Source organism: Pangasianodon hypophthalmus, chromosome 2 (assembly GCF_027358585.1).
Source record: "Pangasianodon hypophthalmus isolate fPanHyp1 chromosome 2, fPanHyp1.pri, whole genome shotgun sequence".
Classification (NCBI taxonomy): domain Eukaryota; kingdom Metazoa; phylum Chordata; class Actinopteri; order Siluriformes; family Pangasiidae; genus Pangasianodon; species Pangasianodon hypophthalmus.
In genome coordinates this window covers 31,821,887-31,838,578 of record NC_069711.1, presented here as the reverse complement: position 1 = coordinate 31,838,578, position 16,692 = coordinate 31,821,887, and the positions used below count along the sequence as shown (strand labels likewise).

The 16,692-nt window shown below is 41.4% G+C and overlaps 1 protein-coding gene across 4 annotated transcripts in view; it reads left to right on the top strand.

Annotated features, from left to right (window-relative positions):
- The window catches only part of xirp2a (xin actin binding repeat containing 2a), a 34,132-nt gene extending 18,857 nt beyond the window's left edge, over positions 1-15,275 (top strand). For 3 of the 4 annotated variants that reach the window (XM_026933191.3, XM_034312020.2, XM_026933193.3), the window contains 8 exons: positions 2,154-2,278; positions 2,546-2,680; positions 3,041-3,103; positions 3,198-3,264; positions 3,468-3,571; positions 4,305-13,314; positions 13,673-13,806; positions 15,138-15,275. In XM_026933191.3, the coding sequence (XP_026788992.3) occupies positions 2,154-2,278; positions 2,546-2,680; positions 3,041-3,103; positions 3,198-3,264; positions 3,468-3,571; positions 4,305-13,314; positions 13,673-13,767 (9,599 nt within the window). In that variant the 3' untranslated portion in view covers positions 13,768-13,806; positions 15,138-15,275. The other variant, XM_053227988.1, reaches the window with a different exon arrangement.
- Positions 15,276-16,692: the final 1,417 nt, after the last annotated feature.

Below are 16,692 nucleotides of genomic sequence, written 5' to 3'. Positions count from 1 at the left end.
GACTATACAGCTGTACAGGAAAGAACTTATAAAATTTTCATTTGGATGTCTCAAAATGGGGCTCGTCTCAAATGGCCTGTATGTCCGAGACCCCTGTAAGTGTGCTCAGAATAGAGACGAACACTAGAAATATCTGAGAGAGAGAGAGAGAGCGAGAGAGAGAGAGAGCGAGAGAGAGAGAGAGCAAGAGAGAGGAGAGAGAGAGACTTAACAGCCCTAAAAAAATATTTTCAATCATTTTTATTCTTATTATGATAAGGATAATAAGGATAATAATGAAAATAGTAATAGTTGAGTGTAATAGATTAGTGTGGCACTGAAATATGGGATAAGAGTTTTCTGGAAATACATTCTCACGCTTCTGACTTTTAGGAAGTTCCTCTTCCTGGAAGTTCTTCCTCCCTGCCTCGCTTGTCTTTTTCTGAAACATGATGCAGGGCAGGATTTAGATTTTTGCTCCACAGCACTGTAATGCATCTAAGCTTGACATCCTCACTACCCCAAGCACTCGGGTTTTCATGGCATGTGAGGACCTGATATTTGTGCGTGTGATCCCTCTGTCTCTGCATCCCTCCATCCCTCTGTTTAAAGAGTGTCGTGTGTCCGCTACGTTTCAGGTGTAAAGTTTCAGACCAGCTGCCCCTAAAACCTGGTCTATTCGAGACCGCATTTCTCTCTTTCTCTGTCTCTCTCTCGCTGTCTGGATAGCTTTACCCTGACATGCTCTAAATAGCAGCCCTGTTAAAATTAACAGCCTGGGGAACATATCTTTGTCACATGATGCTCTTGCAGTGCTTAACTGATGTAAGAAAAGCATGCGAGTTTATGACACAGTAACGGCGAGCGGCCTAAATCTGTAATCACTTAGCCATCACTTTAAAAAAAGCATATTCAGATGTTAATGACATCTGGTTATTGTTATTACAAAATTCATACCACTGCTGCTCAGTGTATTAGAGCCATTTGTGTTTGTAGTTATTGTCGGGATTTTTGGGAACATTAAAAAAACATAGCAGTTAATAGTGTGTTGTGGAAAGATTTCCACTTAAACTGAAGGTTAATCTAAAATATTTGTGGCAGCGATGATGATGTTAATCGTCGATTTATCTAGGGGCTATTGATGGATCTGGCTCACATTTTCATTTTACACTTTTTAGAACAGCATCCCTCATACCACATACCGCAATAATCCTGTAGGACTAACAATAGTGATAGAGAGAGAGAGAGAGAGAGAGAGAGAGAGCAAGAGAGTACCAGATTAAGAGAAACAGAAAGAGTAAGGGAAAGAGACTTAGAGAGAGGGAGAAAGACACAGGAACAGAAAGAAAGACAGAAAGAGAAAGTGAGAGAGACAGAGAGAAAGACAGACACTAAGACATAGAGTGGCAGAGACAGAGAGATATAGAGAATGCGAGAGAGAGAAAGTGCAAGAAAAAGAGAAACAGATCGAGCAAGAAAGAGGGAGAGACACACAGAAAGAGACATACAGAGATTGGGAGAGAGTTACACATAGAATGAGAGAGGGAAGACAGAAGGAGATACAGAGAGAGAGAGAGATACAGACAGAGAGACAGAGAGAGAGACACACACCGCACATGCTGTAATGAAATATTTTTCCATTATGAAACGGGAGGATTTGTATGTCGGGGGTGAGGGTGAGTCATTTCTTTCGAAATACAAGTAAAAATGCGTCTCATCTAGCTGAGTGATAGCTCAGGTTAAGACGTCGGACTTCTGATCAGAAGATCGTGAGTTCAAATCCCAGCACAGCCAAGCTGCCACTGCTGGGCCCTTGAGCAAGGCCCCTAACCCACAACTGCTAAGTTGTATAAATTAGATGAATGTGAGTCGCTCTGGATGGGTATCTGCCAAATGCCATAAATGTAAATCTCATATGACCTCATACTGTTGAGCCAAGCCAAAATAAGTACAATGAGGTGTCCTACTGGTCAAAGAACCTGACTATAAATCAAGATAAGTTCTGTTTCTGTTGTGGTTCAGCCCAGTTAGACACGGTTCCTTATACAACCACCACTGATCTAAACCTGTAAACTGGTATACTCTTTGAACATTGCTGACAGATTGGAGATTTAGTATCATGATGGCTGAAAAAAACAAAACAAAAAAACAAAACAAACGTGTTTGTATTTCAGCTGCAGGCAGCGTAGGTGTTTCAGTAGGAGACCCTGAAGGTGAAGTCGAGACCGTTCCTCTCAAAGAACGACTGGCCTTGTACCAGGCTGCCATCAGCAAAGAGGAGAAAAGCCCTGCTAGTGTGGTAAACACACACACACATACACACACACACACACACACACAGAGCTATCAATTTACTGCTTCCAGTGTTGGGAGATGAGAGACAGGGTTCTGCTTTCCTCTTCCACTTCCTGATTAATATTTATCACTGTGTGAACTAATCTAAGAGAAGGGACTTGAGAAAGATGTCACTCTTATTGTTTTTCAGCATTGTGCTTCCTCCTACAGGACAAACTAAGCAACAGCGTCTCAGTAATATCCTTGTGTGTATGGATGTGTATGTGTGTAGGTCATGGAAAACTCTGAAGCATGCTCTCTGCCAGGTGGGCTGGCCAGTGTGAAGAAACAGTTTGAGAGTCAGAAAGTCAGCTCCTCGTCCTCGTCTCAAAGCACCGTCACACAATACCACTACCAGCAGAGACAGGTAACATGCTGCACTAACACACACCGCTCTATACTGAAGACACTTTAACCAAAACTTCAGTAGGCATCATGTTTGCCTTCAAAATCATCATACATTACCAATTATAATACAACTAGACTAACAGATATCAGGCTATGTAAAGCTAACTGTAAATTTGACTCATAAGCCAGCTGCATATTCATATAAATGAAATCACTGTCAAAGAGTAAAACATACACATACTGTACACTATGCATGTATATGTAAATGAACCAAGGTGAAACATGGCAGGAAAGACAATAAAAGCCTTGTATACCAGAACATGTATGTGTTATGTACAGTATCTCTTTATGTTACAAAGGTTGTTGTGTCTATCAACAGGAGGTGATGAGCTCATCTGAAACAAGTGTGAGGAGTAGTGTGAAAGAGAGTCACAATGTCAAGGTACTGCAGTTTACACAAGAATGCAAAAAAGCTGCTATAATAAAATTGTTTGTGACTGTTAACATTACATATATATGTGTGTTTGTTGCTGCAGATGTCACAGGATCAGAAAATTCAGCAGAACGTAGCATCTAGCTTTGGGAACCATTTTGATGAAAAAGGTATGTTAATTACACAGAATGAACTGAAATAATATGGGCTGATAGCTTTACTATGCAACATGCTATGCAACATGCATGAATGAATCAATGCACAATTATGGATTCATGTTACATGTTACAGTTTTATATTATGGGAAAAAGGGTTAAGCGAGATTTCTTTCGTCTTGCATGTTTCATTAAACTCTTCATCCTATATGCTTTAGTGGTGGCGATTGGAGATCAAGAGCTACCTAAAATCTCCACCCAAGCACTAAAACAGCAGCACGAAAAAAACATAGAAGAAGCCACTCCAAGCAAGCAAATCAAGGTAATGAAGGTCCATGATGACACAGTGAACCCCCTCCTTTCACCAACCAACCAGTCAGATGTATTATAAGGAAACATCTCATTTTTTAATAATTTGAGAGCTGAGAGCCAGGACATTTACATCTCTTGAAACAGAAAACCAAGATGTATGATACTTTGGGATAGGCCAAAACATTTGAAAAGCTACTGATTTTTTTTAATTTTATCTTTTAAATCTCTAACTACGAATCCCTACTTAATAAAAATAATGTGTGGTCATGATATATTGATCCGAGAGAACTGGGGTGTGTGAAGAAAGAACAATAAAGTAGAGTTCTTACCATTAATAAATCATCTATTTTATCTATGCTTCGTAAATTATAGACATGAAATGTTCGTTGTTTAGTATATTATATTATATACTATTTACATTAAAAAAATTACTGTTTTATTTGGAAATTTTTAACATTCTATACTAAATCATGTTACAAACAGTAGTTAATAAATTGTGCATGTTAGCTTTTATAGTGTCGTCTTAGAATCCCATGCTTCAATAAGTCCTGGCCATGCATTATTTTTACTAAGTAGGGATGTCACCCGCAGGGCTTCTAATCTAATTCTTCAATCCCTATCTAAATTTACCTATGAAACAAATGTAAAACAAATGTTTAAAAAAGCTTTGTAATTGGAATATTTGTTCAGTAACAATATATTCACTGAAACAATTACTGTCTTTTCCTCTCTCAACAACAAAGATTGATCTTGATTACAACCAGTTTCAGTGGGCGCCAGTAAATGTGTCATCCAAAGTTGCAACAGGAGGTAGTTATGAATCTGTTACCAAAACTATGCAGACGACGTCCTCTAGCTCTGCCTCTTCATCTGCCCATTATAAAACCACTGAGCAATTTCCTCCACCACCAACCACCAACCTCCTTCAGGTCCCCTTTGAAGTCCCAGAGCATTGTACTTCTCCCCAGCCACCTGATCAACATGTTCCCCAAAAATATCCAATCAGCAAGGAGCAGTATTCCAAGCAGAGGAACCTCTATGAGCTGAAACGCTTGTACAAGCATATCCATCCTGAGGTGCGCAAAAACCTGGAGCGAGACTTCATTACTGAAATGGAGCACTCTCACATGGACAGTGATGAGGAAGTTAGCGGCGATGTGCAACAAGCACGCTACGTGTTTGAGAACAACGGCAGCAGTCCTGGGAAATGTATGAGCCCGGAAAGGGAGTATCTGGAATGGGATGAGATTCTGAAAGGTGAGGTGCAATCTATGCGCTGGATGTTTGAGAACAAGCCACTTGATGCCATCAAAGATGACACACCAGATGAGAATGAAAGCAGAAACATTGCACAGCAGGAAATCATTGCTGGGAAAGATGTTAAATATACAACTTGGATGTTTGAAACACAACCTATTGATGCTCTGGGTACAGAAACTCCTGACTCAATAGAGCATAGCAGAAAACTAACAGATCTAGCAAGAGGTGATGTGAGAACTGCAACCTGGTTATTTGAGACGCAGCCTCTGGACTCTATGAATAAAATTTACCAAGAGGATGATGAAGAGGAGCAGGTGGTGTATACCAAAGACATTGCAGGAGGAGATGTAAAAACTGCCAGATACTTGTTTGAAACTCAGCATCTTGATTCCCTTGGCCACACTGAGACAATTGACGAGTCACATTTCCTACAACTGAAGTCAGAACTGGAAGAGATTAAAGGTGAAGTCAAAACTACAACAAAAATGTTTGAGACACAACCTTTGTGTGTCATTAGGGGAGATTCCGGTGAGATGTTGGAGATTACAACTGTGCGACGTGAAGAAACTGAAAAAGGTGATGTAAAAACATCCCGCTGGCTTTTTGAAACCCAGCCTCTGGATATGATTAACAAAGACCCAACTAAAGTTAAGATCATTTGTGGAGTGTCCATGGAAGAAAACTATCAGGGTGGGGTGAATCGGGGTAGGTGGCTTTTTGAGACAAAGACCTTGGATCAAATAAAAGATGAAGAATTGGAAAACACCAAAACTCAAAAGGAGGAGATAATAGGAGCAGATGTTAGAAGACATTGCATGGTCTTTGAGACCCAGCCCATGGATACTTTAAAAGATAATACCAATGCCAGGCCATCTGAATCAGAGGAGATCATTGGGGGTGATGTAACATCAGCCAGACATTTGTTTGAGACTGTGCCAATGGAAAATCTGAAGGAGTTGCCTGAAGTTGGAAAACTACAAAAGGTTGTTGCATTAGAGGAGGAGAAAGGTGATGTGAGGCATCAGAGGTGGTTATTTGAGAGTAAGCCTCTTGAGCAAATTAGAGAGGACAAAAAAGAAATCACACGAACGGTTAAGCTTCAGGAGTTAGACAAGGGTGATGTCATCAACTGCAAGGAGATATTTGAGACCATGGATCTAAGCAAGTGCACAGATACACATAAGATTGCAGTGGAAGGTGTCACAAGTGGATCAGTGAAATCAAACAAAGTACTCTTTGAATCCACGCCCTTGTATGCTGTACAGGACAGCTCAGGACATTACCATGAAGTCAAAACAGTACGACGTGAAGAAATTGTCAAGGGTGATGTACGAAGCTGCAAGTGGATGTTTGAGACTCGTCCAATCGACCAGTTTGATGACAGTATAAACAAATTCCAGATTATCAAGGGAATTTCAAAACAGGAGATTGAATCAGGGGATGTCAAAACAGCCAAATGGTTGTTCGAAACTCAGCCTCTTGATGGGATCAAATATTTCAGTAACACAGAAGAAGAGGACAACAGAAAGAACAAGACCACTGACATCCAAAGGGGTGATGTCAAGACTTGCAGATGGCTGTTTGAGACTCAGCCAATGGATGAGCTGTATGAAAAAGCTGAGGTAAAAACAGAGGACACCACAGAGATCCAGAAAGGTGATGTTAAAACCTGTACCTGGCTTTTTGAGACCCAAACCCTTGACAGTATCAAAGATGAATCTGAGACTATATTAAAAACTTGTACAGTCAAACAAGAGGATGTGCAAGGCAAGGATGTACGTCTGGCCCGCTTTCTCTTTGAAACTGAAAACTTGGAGAATATCAAAGGCAGTGAGGATCAAAGTAACTTTAAACGAGTCACCCAGATAGATATCCAGTCTGGAGATGTATCAAGGATGAAGTATATATTTGAGACCCAGGCACATGACATCATGACCTCCACTTCTGAGGAGACTATGCAGAAACTAAAGTCTCGTCAGGCTGAAGATATCCAGAAAGGAAATGTTGTCAACTGCACCTGGATGTTTGAAAACCAACCAATTGATGCCATCAAGGAGAACACTGAAGAATCCAAAGAGGTGCGTACAGTGACAGATGTTCAAGGAGGGAATGTTGACAAAGGTCGTTTTATCTTTGAAACATATTCTCTGGATAAGATTCAAGAGGATTCTTCAGAGACAGAGATCAACAAACTTCAGAGTATCATACGAGAGGAGATTGAAAAAGGAGATGTGAAAAACTACACCATGATGTTTGAGACCCAACCGTTGTATGCTATTCGAGACAAAGAAGGGCACTTTCATGAAGTTACTACAGTCACCAAAGAAGAAATTCTGAGAGGTGATGTAATTGGCGCAAGATGGTTGTTTGAGACAAAGCCACTAGACTCAATAAGAGACACAGATGAGGTTTATCTCATCAAAGCTGTTACTGAGGAAGATATACAGAAGGGTGATGTTAGCACAGCAAGATGGAGGTTTGAAACACAGCCCCTTGATGAAATTACTGAGGATATGAAGGTTACTCTAAAGACAGTTGCAGATATTCAGGGTGGAGATGTCAAAACAAACATGCAGCGCTTTGAAAATGATGACATGTCTCAGAAATATGTGAGAACTGTTAGCGTAAGTGAAATACAAAAAGGTGATGTGAGAAGTGCCACATGGATGTTTGAAACACATACAATTGACAAGATCCGTGGAGAGGGTTCAGAATATGATGATATGGAAAAAGTAACACGAGAGGAAGTGCAGAAGGGTGATGTTAAACAGTCAGTGTGGCTTTTTGAAAAAGAACCACTTGATCGCATCAAGGACAGTGATGAAACAGAAATCACGATTTCTCGTGAGGAAATTCCCAAAGCTGACGTCAAGACGACAACATGGCTTTTTGAAACTACACCACTGACTGAGTTTAATGAGACCAATGTGGAGAGGACGGAAATCATCGGCAAAAGTGTCAAGGAGACGTTAGAAGAACTTTACAGTCAGAAAATGGTTGATTCCCAGGGGATAATTATAGAAGCAGATGAGATTGGTGATGTTAGGATGGCAAAGTACAAACTGCTGAATCAGGAGACTCCAGAGATCCAGAGAGAGGAGGTTATTCGAGGAGACCTGAATAACATCATGATGAACCTGCTCAATAGACATGAGACAACAGAGAGAGGCATCACCATTGATGTAGAGGAAAGGGGAAATATCAACTCAACTGTCAAACAGCTCTTTAGCCAAGATAAGGATGTTAATGTTGAGAAGGAAGAGATCGTTAGAGGAGACATACAAGAAGCGATCAACAATCTGCTGAAGAAGGATGGAACAGCAAAACATGGTATTTTAATTCAGGAAGATGAGAAAGGAGATGTGAGGATGACTATATACTCCCTGTTGAACAAGGAAGAACAAAGTGGACTTGTAAAAGAGGATATTGTTAAAGGAAATGTCCGTGGGACTGTGCATAGGCTATTGTACAACAGTGATGCCAAAGACCAGTCCTCTAAAATACAAATAAGTGATACAGAGAGAGGTAATGTGAGTTTCTATTCAACTTGTATTGAGTCTGGAGCACTGGAGTACCTTAGACAACTTCAGTTAGGGTCAGATGAAACATATAATGAAACATCTAAAGAAAAGATTATTGGAGGTGATGTAGAGAATACGAAATTGATCCTGAAGAACAGTCGTCATGCAATTGGACGAACTGTGGCTGAAGATGATATTGTTCCTGGGGATGTTCACAACACAGTGCAAGTTTTTATGATGGAACCAGTCCTGTCTTTGCACAATGTTGAGAAGGAGGAGATTGTAAAGGGAGACTTAAGAGCAGCACTTGACTCACTTACACAAGCAGTGAATCAGCGCAAAGTTGTTGAAAAAGAGGAGGTGGTCAAAGGCGACATCAACACCACACTCAGATCTTTGGAAGAAGCCCAGAACCAACTCAAAGAAATGGAGAAACCTGAGATTGTCCGTGGGGACATCAGGGGTGCCCTTGAAAGTCTTGAACGTTCAACCACTGCTAAGACTGAAGTAATTATTGAGGATGTAATGGCTGGTGATATTAAGGGAACTTTGAAATCCCTTGAAGAGGCAAAGCAGGCAGTAAAAGAGGTTGAGAAAGAGGAAATTGTTAGAGGTGACATCCAGGCAGCTTTACTGAATTTACAAGAAGCATCAACTGAGAAGAAACTCATCCAGCATCAAGTAAGTGAACAGGGTGATGTAAAGGGCACCATCCAGCTCCTACTGGAACCAGTATCCTCACCTCATATGCAAAGAAGAGCTAGCACAGAAGGTGATGTTAAAATGTCAATAAAATCTCTTTATGAACAGGAACAAACCCAGATAGGGAAGGAGGAGGTGATTAAGGGAGATGTTCATGGAACCATCAAATGTCTTATGAAGAAGAAAGAACAGTCAAGTTATAAGCCAAAAACAAATCCTTCCAGTAGAGTTAAAACTTCCAAAAGTATTTCAGTGTATACTCAGGAAGGGGCTTGTGAATGCCCTGCTACACCCAAGGTTGAGCCCTCAAATCCACACCCATCAAAAAATATGCCCAAGAGAATTGAAACAGGTGTGAGTACACAAAAGCAAACAGAGGTCAAATCTGATCAAAGTCAGATCGTCACTCAAGAGCAAAGTTCTGAAACCAATCATATGACATCAGTTGGCCAATCAGAATCATCCCAGTTCTCACAGAAGTTAAATATAAAAGACCAGCAAGTAAAACAAAAACAAAACCCTGGTCCTGTAGTCATAAAGAAACATGCGGGAAAACAGACAGGTGAGAAAAAAGCTGAAAGTGCTGTTGCGTGCTCTGCTGAGTGTGACACAAAAGAGACAAAACAAACAACTGAAACCACAAAGCAAACACAAGAAATAAAGACAGTCACACAGGTTCAGACCAAGGTAACAACAGAGCACACCACCATTACCCAAAAGAACACCAAGAATTTAAAATCAGAACAAAATGTGAAGAGTCTAAAGACTGAGCAGAACATCAAGAGTTTGAACCGCAACCTGAATCCAAAGGGAATGATCAAAAAGAAACCCCAGCCAGAAATTCACTTCCCCCCTCCTCCAACCTCTCCTCCACCACCTTCTGAGTCTGAGTTCTCTCTTCCTCCTCCTCCATCTCCGGTCACAGAGCCTTACATCTCTCCTTGTCCTCATCTGGCCATGAGGCAGGATAGTGATCCTTCCCTTCCACCACCACCTCCTCCACCTGCCATTGAAGCAGAGGCTGAGTTCTTTCCGCCGCCTCCACAAGACTTCCTCCCACCTCCCCCGTCACAGCAAGAACTCAACTCAGTGACTCAGCCAAATCCTGGAAAGCCAAAGGGCCGACCTCTATTCAAAGTGCCTAAGCCTGAGCCTCCTAAGCAGTCAGATCCACCCAACGCTAAGTGGCAGAAAAAACAAACTGCTCCTGCTCCCCCACCACCTCCTCCACCACCTCCTCCACAACCTTCTGTGCTTGAACAGAAGGAAAAAGAAGCAAAACATATTACTACACTCACAGAAACCAAAGCAAGGGAGAAAAAGCATGACGGAAATGTAAAGTCACCTGAGATGCCACTTCCACCAGTCACTGAAATTCCCTCAACAGTTCCAGTGCACACATCAGAGCCTGAGGAACCCTCCCGACCTAAAAAAGTATTTATTCCTCCAATTAAACTTCCACCACCCCCTGAGCCTGCTATTGAGCCAAAGCCCAGACCTTATGCAAGGAAATTCAAAACACCACTCATGCTGGCAGAAGAAAGATACCGCAAAGAAAGAGATGAAGCTGAGAAGAGTAAGACAGGGTCTACGCCAACATCGCCTCCGGAAAACATTCAGATTCAGGACTTAGATAGGTTGAATACTGAAGCAGAGTTGACCACAGAGAAAGTCACACAGTCACAAATTACAGTTGAAACACAGCAGGTACCTCCTAGTGAACTAGAGCCAGTCATGGTGCCCAAAGAGCCAGTCGCAGGAATACGGGAACAACCTCCCTCAAAAGTGGCTCAGCCCCAACCCCTACAAAAGGTCCCTACAACATTTCAGTTGAGCAAACCTTCCTTTCCCAAAGTAGGTAAGAAAACTGCTGTTACTACAGATAAAAAGCAAGTCACCCAAGCTACAGCTGAAATCAAAGTTCAGCCAACATCACTAATCCCTCCTTTACCAGCAAGCGAGCACCGTGAAGATGTAAAGGAAAGTTCTCACACAACTACATCCAAGCAAACCATTACTCAAGTTCAATCTACGAAACAAATCTCAGCAACTTCTAAGTGTCAAACTACTGACTCTATAAAAACTGAAGAAACTGTAACTGAAGAAACAAAGAAGGCTCCCCCACAACCTACAAAGATCCCAAAAGTGACCCCAAGCTTCAAAGTTAAAACATTTAAGATGCCCAATCAGGAGAAGCTGGAAGAAAAGAAGGAATCAACCCAGAAAGAGCTAACAGCTATATCTCAGGGCTGTGCAGATCAGATTTCCTCCAAAATGGAAAAGAAAGAGCAAGTAGAGCAAATCACCAAGGACACAAAGCTGGAGACAGATCTGAAAAAAGCCAAACAAAAGCCAAAAATGCAGCTGCCTGCTGTGGCACCAAAGCCATCAGTGGAGATGCATCACATTCTACCAGCCATGTCTATGGAGGTTCATCAGCAAGGTTCAGGAACAATGACAGTTATTGAATCTCAGCAGGCTATTAAGGAGGAACATGTTCTGGTACATGAAGAGAAGGTGGTCAGTCAAAGCTCAGTTCAGCTGCAAAATATTCAACAAAAGGGAAAATTCCAGATCAAGAAGCAAATAAGGGGTTCTGAAATGCCAGCAGGTGAGGTGGAGGTCATTAAACAGCACCCACAAAAAGAGTCTTGCCAAATGGAGATTAAGGAAACTGCAGCCGAGACATCAGATATCCAGAAGTATGAGGAGATGCAAAAATTGCTGAGTCATATCAAGGTGATGCAGGAATCAGGGGGGAAAATGGATGCCAAGTCAGTCAAGATAATGTTGAGTATGATCCCAGAATGGTTGCTAGGAGCTGCTGAAAAGGTAGAACTAAGCCGTGCACAGTACAATAAGCAAAAAGTTCAGGAGATCATCGTGTATGTGAGGAACCTTGCTCAAATGAAACTTACTTTTTTAGAGGCAAATTTGGCTGTATTGGAAAAGACAGAGTCTAAGCCAGGAGAGGAGAAGAAAGCTGTTGGCGGCACAACACAGAAAATATCGAAAATAAGCATTGGTTCAGCTAAAGTGGAATCTCATAAAAAAATGATGGAGAAGACTGTTCAAGACATTAAAAATACAGATTTCAAAACAATGCCTCCAGAGCTTAGAATGAGAACGCCATCTCCCACATATATTTGCATTGAAACTGCCAGAAGGACAGACTCTCCTATGCGAGTCACCCCCTCACCTCCACCATACAGATCAGGTGCTACCCCAACACCCCCACCTCGTTGGTCTGAAACCTCCACAAATATTAGCCGAGCTACACCCTCTCCAACTATTAGTCGCTCAGAGAAGCTAGCCAAACTAAGAGACACAACTGCCAAGCTCTCTCATGGTGCATCCCCTCTTCCAATGGCTTTGCCTGAGCAAGTCATTATGCAAGAAGAAATGGAGGAGTCTCACTTGTCCAGCCACCAGGAGATCAGTTTTGAAACGCACATGGAGTCATCTATGCTACAGTCATCCATGGAGGCCAGTGCAGACTCCATGATAAGTGTAAAAGACAAGAGGGAGTTTTTTGAGGAGGCTCAGAGGGCAGAGATGAACCGCCACTATATGCGGAAAGATCCCATTGATATCCCAGAACGCCTGGGGCCAGAAGAGGACAACGAGACAGAGATCCCTATTGACTTCCATGACAGAATTAAAGAGGACATGCCCAGGGTCGACCTGTCCAGACTTGTCAATAAATTTGAGTCCCCAAAGCCCAAAGTGTATATAAGGAAGGAGCCAATTGTTATTCCTGAGAGACTTGGTAGTGATACTGAAGATACAGAGCATGAACCAGAGAAAAAACCTTCCCAGGTGGAAGAGATGCCATCCTATGATATCAAGGCCCTGAAGAATGTATTTGAAATGGGTGAACAGCCCCACCAATATCTCAGAGAGGACAGAAAGAACCTTGAGGTGCAGGAGGAATTGGCAGAACCCACAGGTTTCTCTGGGACAAAGTCTGTTACAGAGCATTACTCAACCGTTGATGAGTTTGGTAACACAGTGATGGGGTCACGGAGCCAGAGTACCTCTCATTCTGAGAGTGTGACCACACGTCGTGATCCGCCAACATATGCAGATGTGGTACGAGGGAAGGTTCATGTCCTGGATGTCCCACCTGAGGCTTCAGCAGAACAACTTCTGAAAAGTTTCCAGCAATCCTGGGCAGACAGTGAAAACGTTTTCAAGAACCTGGGATTCAGTGTTTCGGAACAGCGTACCTCTCAGAGTGTATCACATCAACAGCATACTGTCATCACCGGTAAAATTGTGTGATGAGGCATGGAAACACTAATGAGTGTAAGGAGTGTTTACTAAAACAACACTGGTGTTTTTGTGAAGTGTTGCTATAGTGGTGGATAGGAATTTTGAATTATTTTAAAGCAGTTTCCCACTGGTTTTACTTTAATTAAAATAACTGCTGTTCTTTTGGAAATTTGTTTGAATGCATTGTACTACTCCAGTAACCCTTGCGTTTGCACATTTTACTTGTTTTTCTTGTTGCTCTGCTATCCTATTAACATTATAACTGCAACTGAAATGTGCTTGCATTTATATTCATATTCTAAAATTTTAAAATAGTATTTGATTTCCATCTATTGCCACTTTCTCTCTTACAGAAAATAAGGGTGCCAGACAACGAACTTTGTCGGGTATGTCGGAAGAGGGTGTATCCCATGGAGTCTCTCATAGCAGACAAACAAAACTTTCATAAAAGCTGCTTCAGGTGTGCCCACTGTAATAGCCAGCTCAGGTAAATTATCATAGCAATTTACTAATATACATATTTAAACCTATATGGGATATGTGAAGAAAAGAATTTCACGGAATTGCACATTTGCGTGTGTGGTGGCCAGGGAAACTCTTCATAGGGTGAAATGTTGACATTCTCTACTATATACACTATATGGCCAAAAGTTTGCAGACACCTGACCATCACATTCATATTTGCTTTTTGAACAACCCATTTCAGATTTAGTCCCCCTTTGCTGTTGTAATAACCTCAACTCTCCTGGGAAGGCTTTCCACTAGATTTTGGAGCATGGCTATGGTGATTTGCCCATTCAGCCACAAGAGCATTAGTGAGGTCAGGCACTGATTGGCAGGTGAGAAGGCCTGGGGCACAGTCAGCATTCCAATTCATCCCAAAAGGTGTTTAGTGGGGTTGAGGTAAGGGCTCTGTGCAGGCCACTCGAGTTCCTCCACACCATCCTTAACGCACCATGTCTTCATGGAACTCAGTTTGTGCACAGGGGCATCGTCATGCTGGAACATGTTTGGGCCTCTTAGTTCCAGTGAAGGTAAAATTGTAATGCTACAGCATACAGAGACATTCTATACAATTGTGTGCTTCCAACTTTGTGGCAACAGTTTGGAGAAGACCCAGATATGGGAGTGATGGTCAGGTGTCCACAAACATTTGGCCATATACTGTATGTTTCTGAAAACTACAAGCTTCTACAGGTATCTCTTTTGCATGTATCTCAACCACAATTAAAGTTCCAGCATTTTAAATTCTGGTTACCCCCAAAAGTGAAAATTGGTATCTGTTGGTATCTGATTACAAACTGAATTGATTAGGTTTATGTCCATTTCACAATGGCATGTAGCTATCCAACATATTGATCAAACCATGGCATTCACAGTGTGTGGAAATCACATGTAGCTAGCAAGGATTTAGAAATCTTTAAGCAGATTGATTGTTTTTACCAGTGCTTTTGGTAAACTCAATTTCTTCATTTTTGGCTGTTTGCTAGAATTCAGCCACAGCAGCACCTGCTTTGTCAGGGTGCCACACATGTGACAATAAAGTCTTTCTTTCTTTTTGTATAACATTCTTACAATTTAAGTGAACCATTAAAAATATTAATTTTTAATTAGTGAAAACATATTGTGTATGTTCTGTTTTGTAACTTTACTTATTGTAAATAGGGTAGTCATGATGCTATTAAGGATAGCAACATTGCTGTAGAGATTATTCTTTTCAGGGTTTTCATACTTACATCTGCAAAAGGCATATTGGTCATATGTAACAGCATTATATATGGACTAACTCTATGATTATGATTACCCTTCTCTCACCAGCCTAGGAAACTATGCCCCTCTCCATGGACGGATGTATTGCAAACCCCACTACAAACAATTGTTCAAGTCCAAAGGAAACTATGATGAGGGATTTGGAGAAAAGCCTCACAGAGAGCTTTGGAGTGCAAAAAATCAGAAGAACACATCAGAAAAAGTTAATGTTAATCAAGTTAGTACTCTTCCTCCAGTGAAATCTGATACCAAAGCATTGCAGGTCTCAAAAGAAAATGACTTGTTCCAAGCCGAGATTAAGGAAGCAAGTAAGTTGGATGATAATGCTAAAAAGCCGACAAGTAAAATTGCAATTGTTTGGCCGCCTCAAAGTGAAACACCAAAGAAGAGCTTTACTCTGGAAGAAGAACTCAAAGTAGTCAAGCCTACTTGGCCCCCTAAAGGGGAGTCACACGAAACAACTGAAAACCCAGAGCTAGTGCTAAGAGAGATGACCTCACCAACAAAAAATGACATCACTAATGAAAACCAAAGAGAACATGGTGGTGATCCAATGAAAGCCTTACCTAAAGAGAAGGTCTCAGAGCAACCAACAGCAACTCCTCAAGTGCAAACTGATGTTTCAGCAGCTGTTGAGCAAGGACCTAAAGTCACAGATTGTACAGAACAAAAGGCAGAGCAAGCAGAAGGTAAATCAGTAATAAGAGATGAGAAAGAGGTTTTGGAGATGAATGGAGACATGGATTATAATGAAGAAACTGAGAATGTGGAAAAAGTTAAGGAAAATGAACGTGAGAACATGAGGGGAAATGAAGAAAGTGGAGAAATGGATGGTGTAAAGGTAACAGTGATAGACAGTACAGATGAACAACCAGCAAACGGGAATGCAAACAACAACAACAGCAACAACAACAACAACAACAACAATAATAATAATAATAACTGTCACCTGTTACTAGACATTGGTGATCCTTGGGTGGGTTTGGATGATGTTAAAGCAGAGTCACATAAATTTGACTTCTTCTCACCTACTACTCAGGAAACCAATACCAAAGAGGAAACCAACCATAAAGAGGAAACCAATACCAAAGAAGAACCAAACACTAAAGAGAAAACGAACGCTGAACAAGAAACCAACACCAAAGAGCAAACCGATACCAAAGAGGAAAATGAAACCAAAGAAACTATGCGTGCTAACCTTCTGCTGTTACTACAGGACGATGACCATCCACTTCCAAGTGCCAACAAAGAGAATGTATCAGATGCAAAGCTAGAGCAACATTCAGATCAGCAAACAAATTTCAGTGCCTCACAATTTCTAGATGACATATTTGCAGGCTTTGGCGAGACCACAAGCTTTTTTTCCAAGGATGACTTTAACACTAAAGACAGCAGCACAAAATCGTCAGCCACTCTGCTAGATGACCTTATGGATTTTGGAATAGAGACCAAAGAGGTGTCAGGCATGAAAACGCTGGAGAAGACGAGCATTGATTATTCTAACTCCAAATCTGCCAGCTGCCTGTGGGGAGAGGATCTGCAATCACTGTCTGTAGAGGAACAAATTAAACGGAACAGATTTTATGATGATGATGATGAGCTA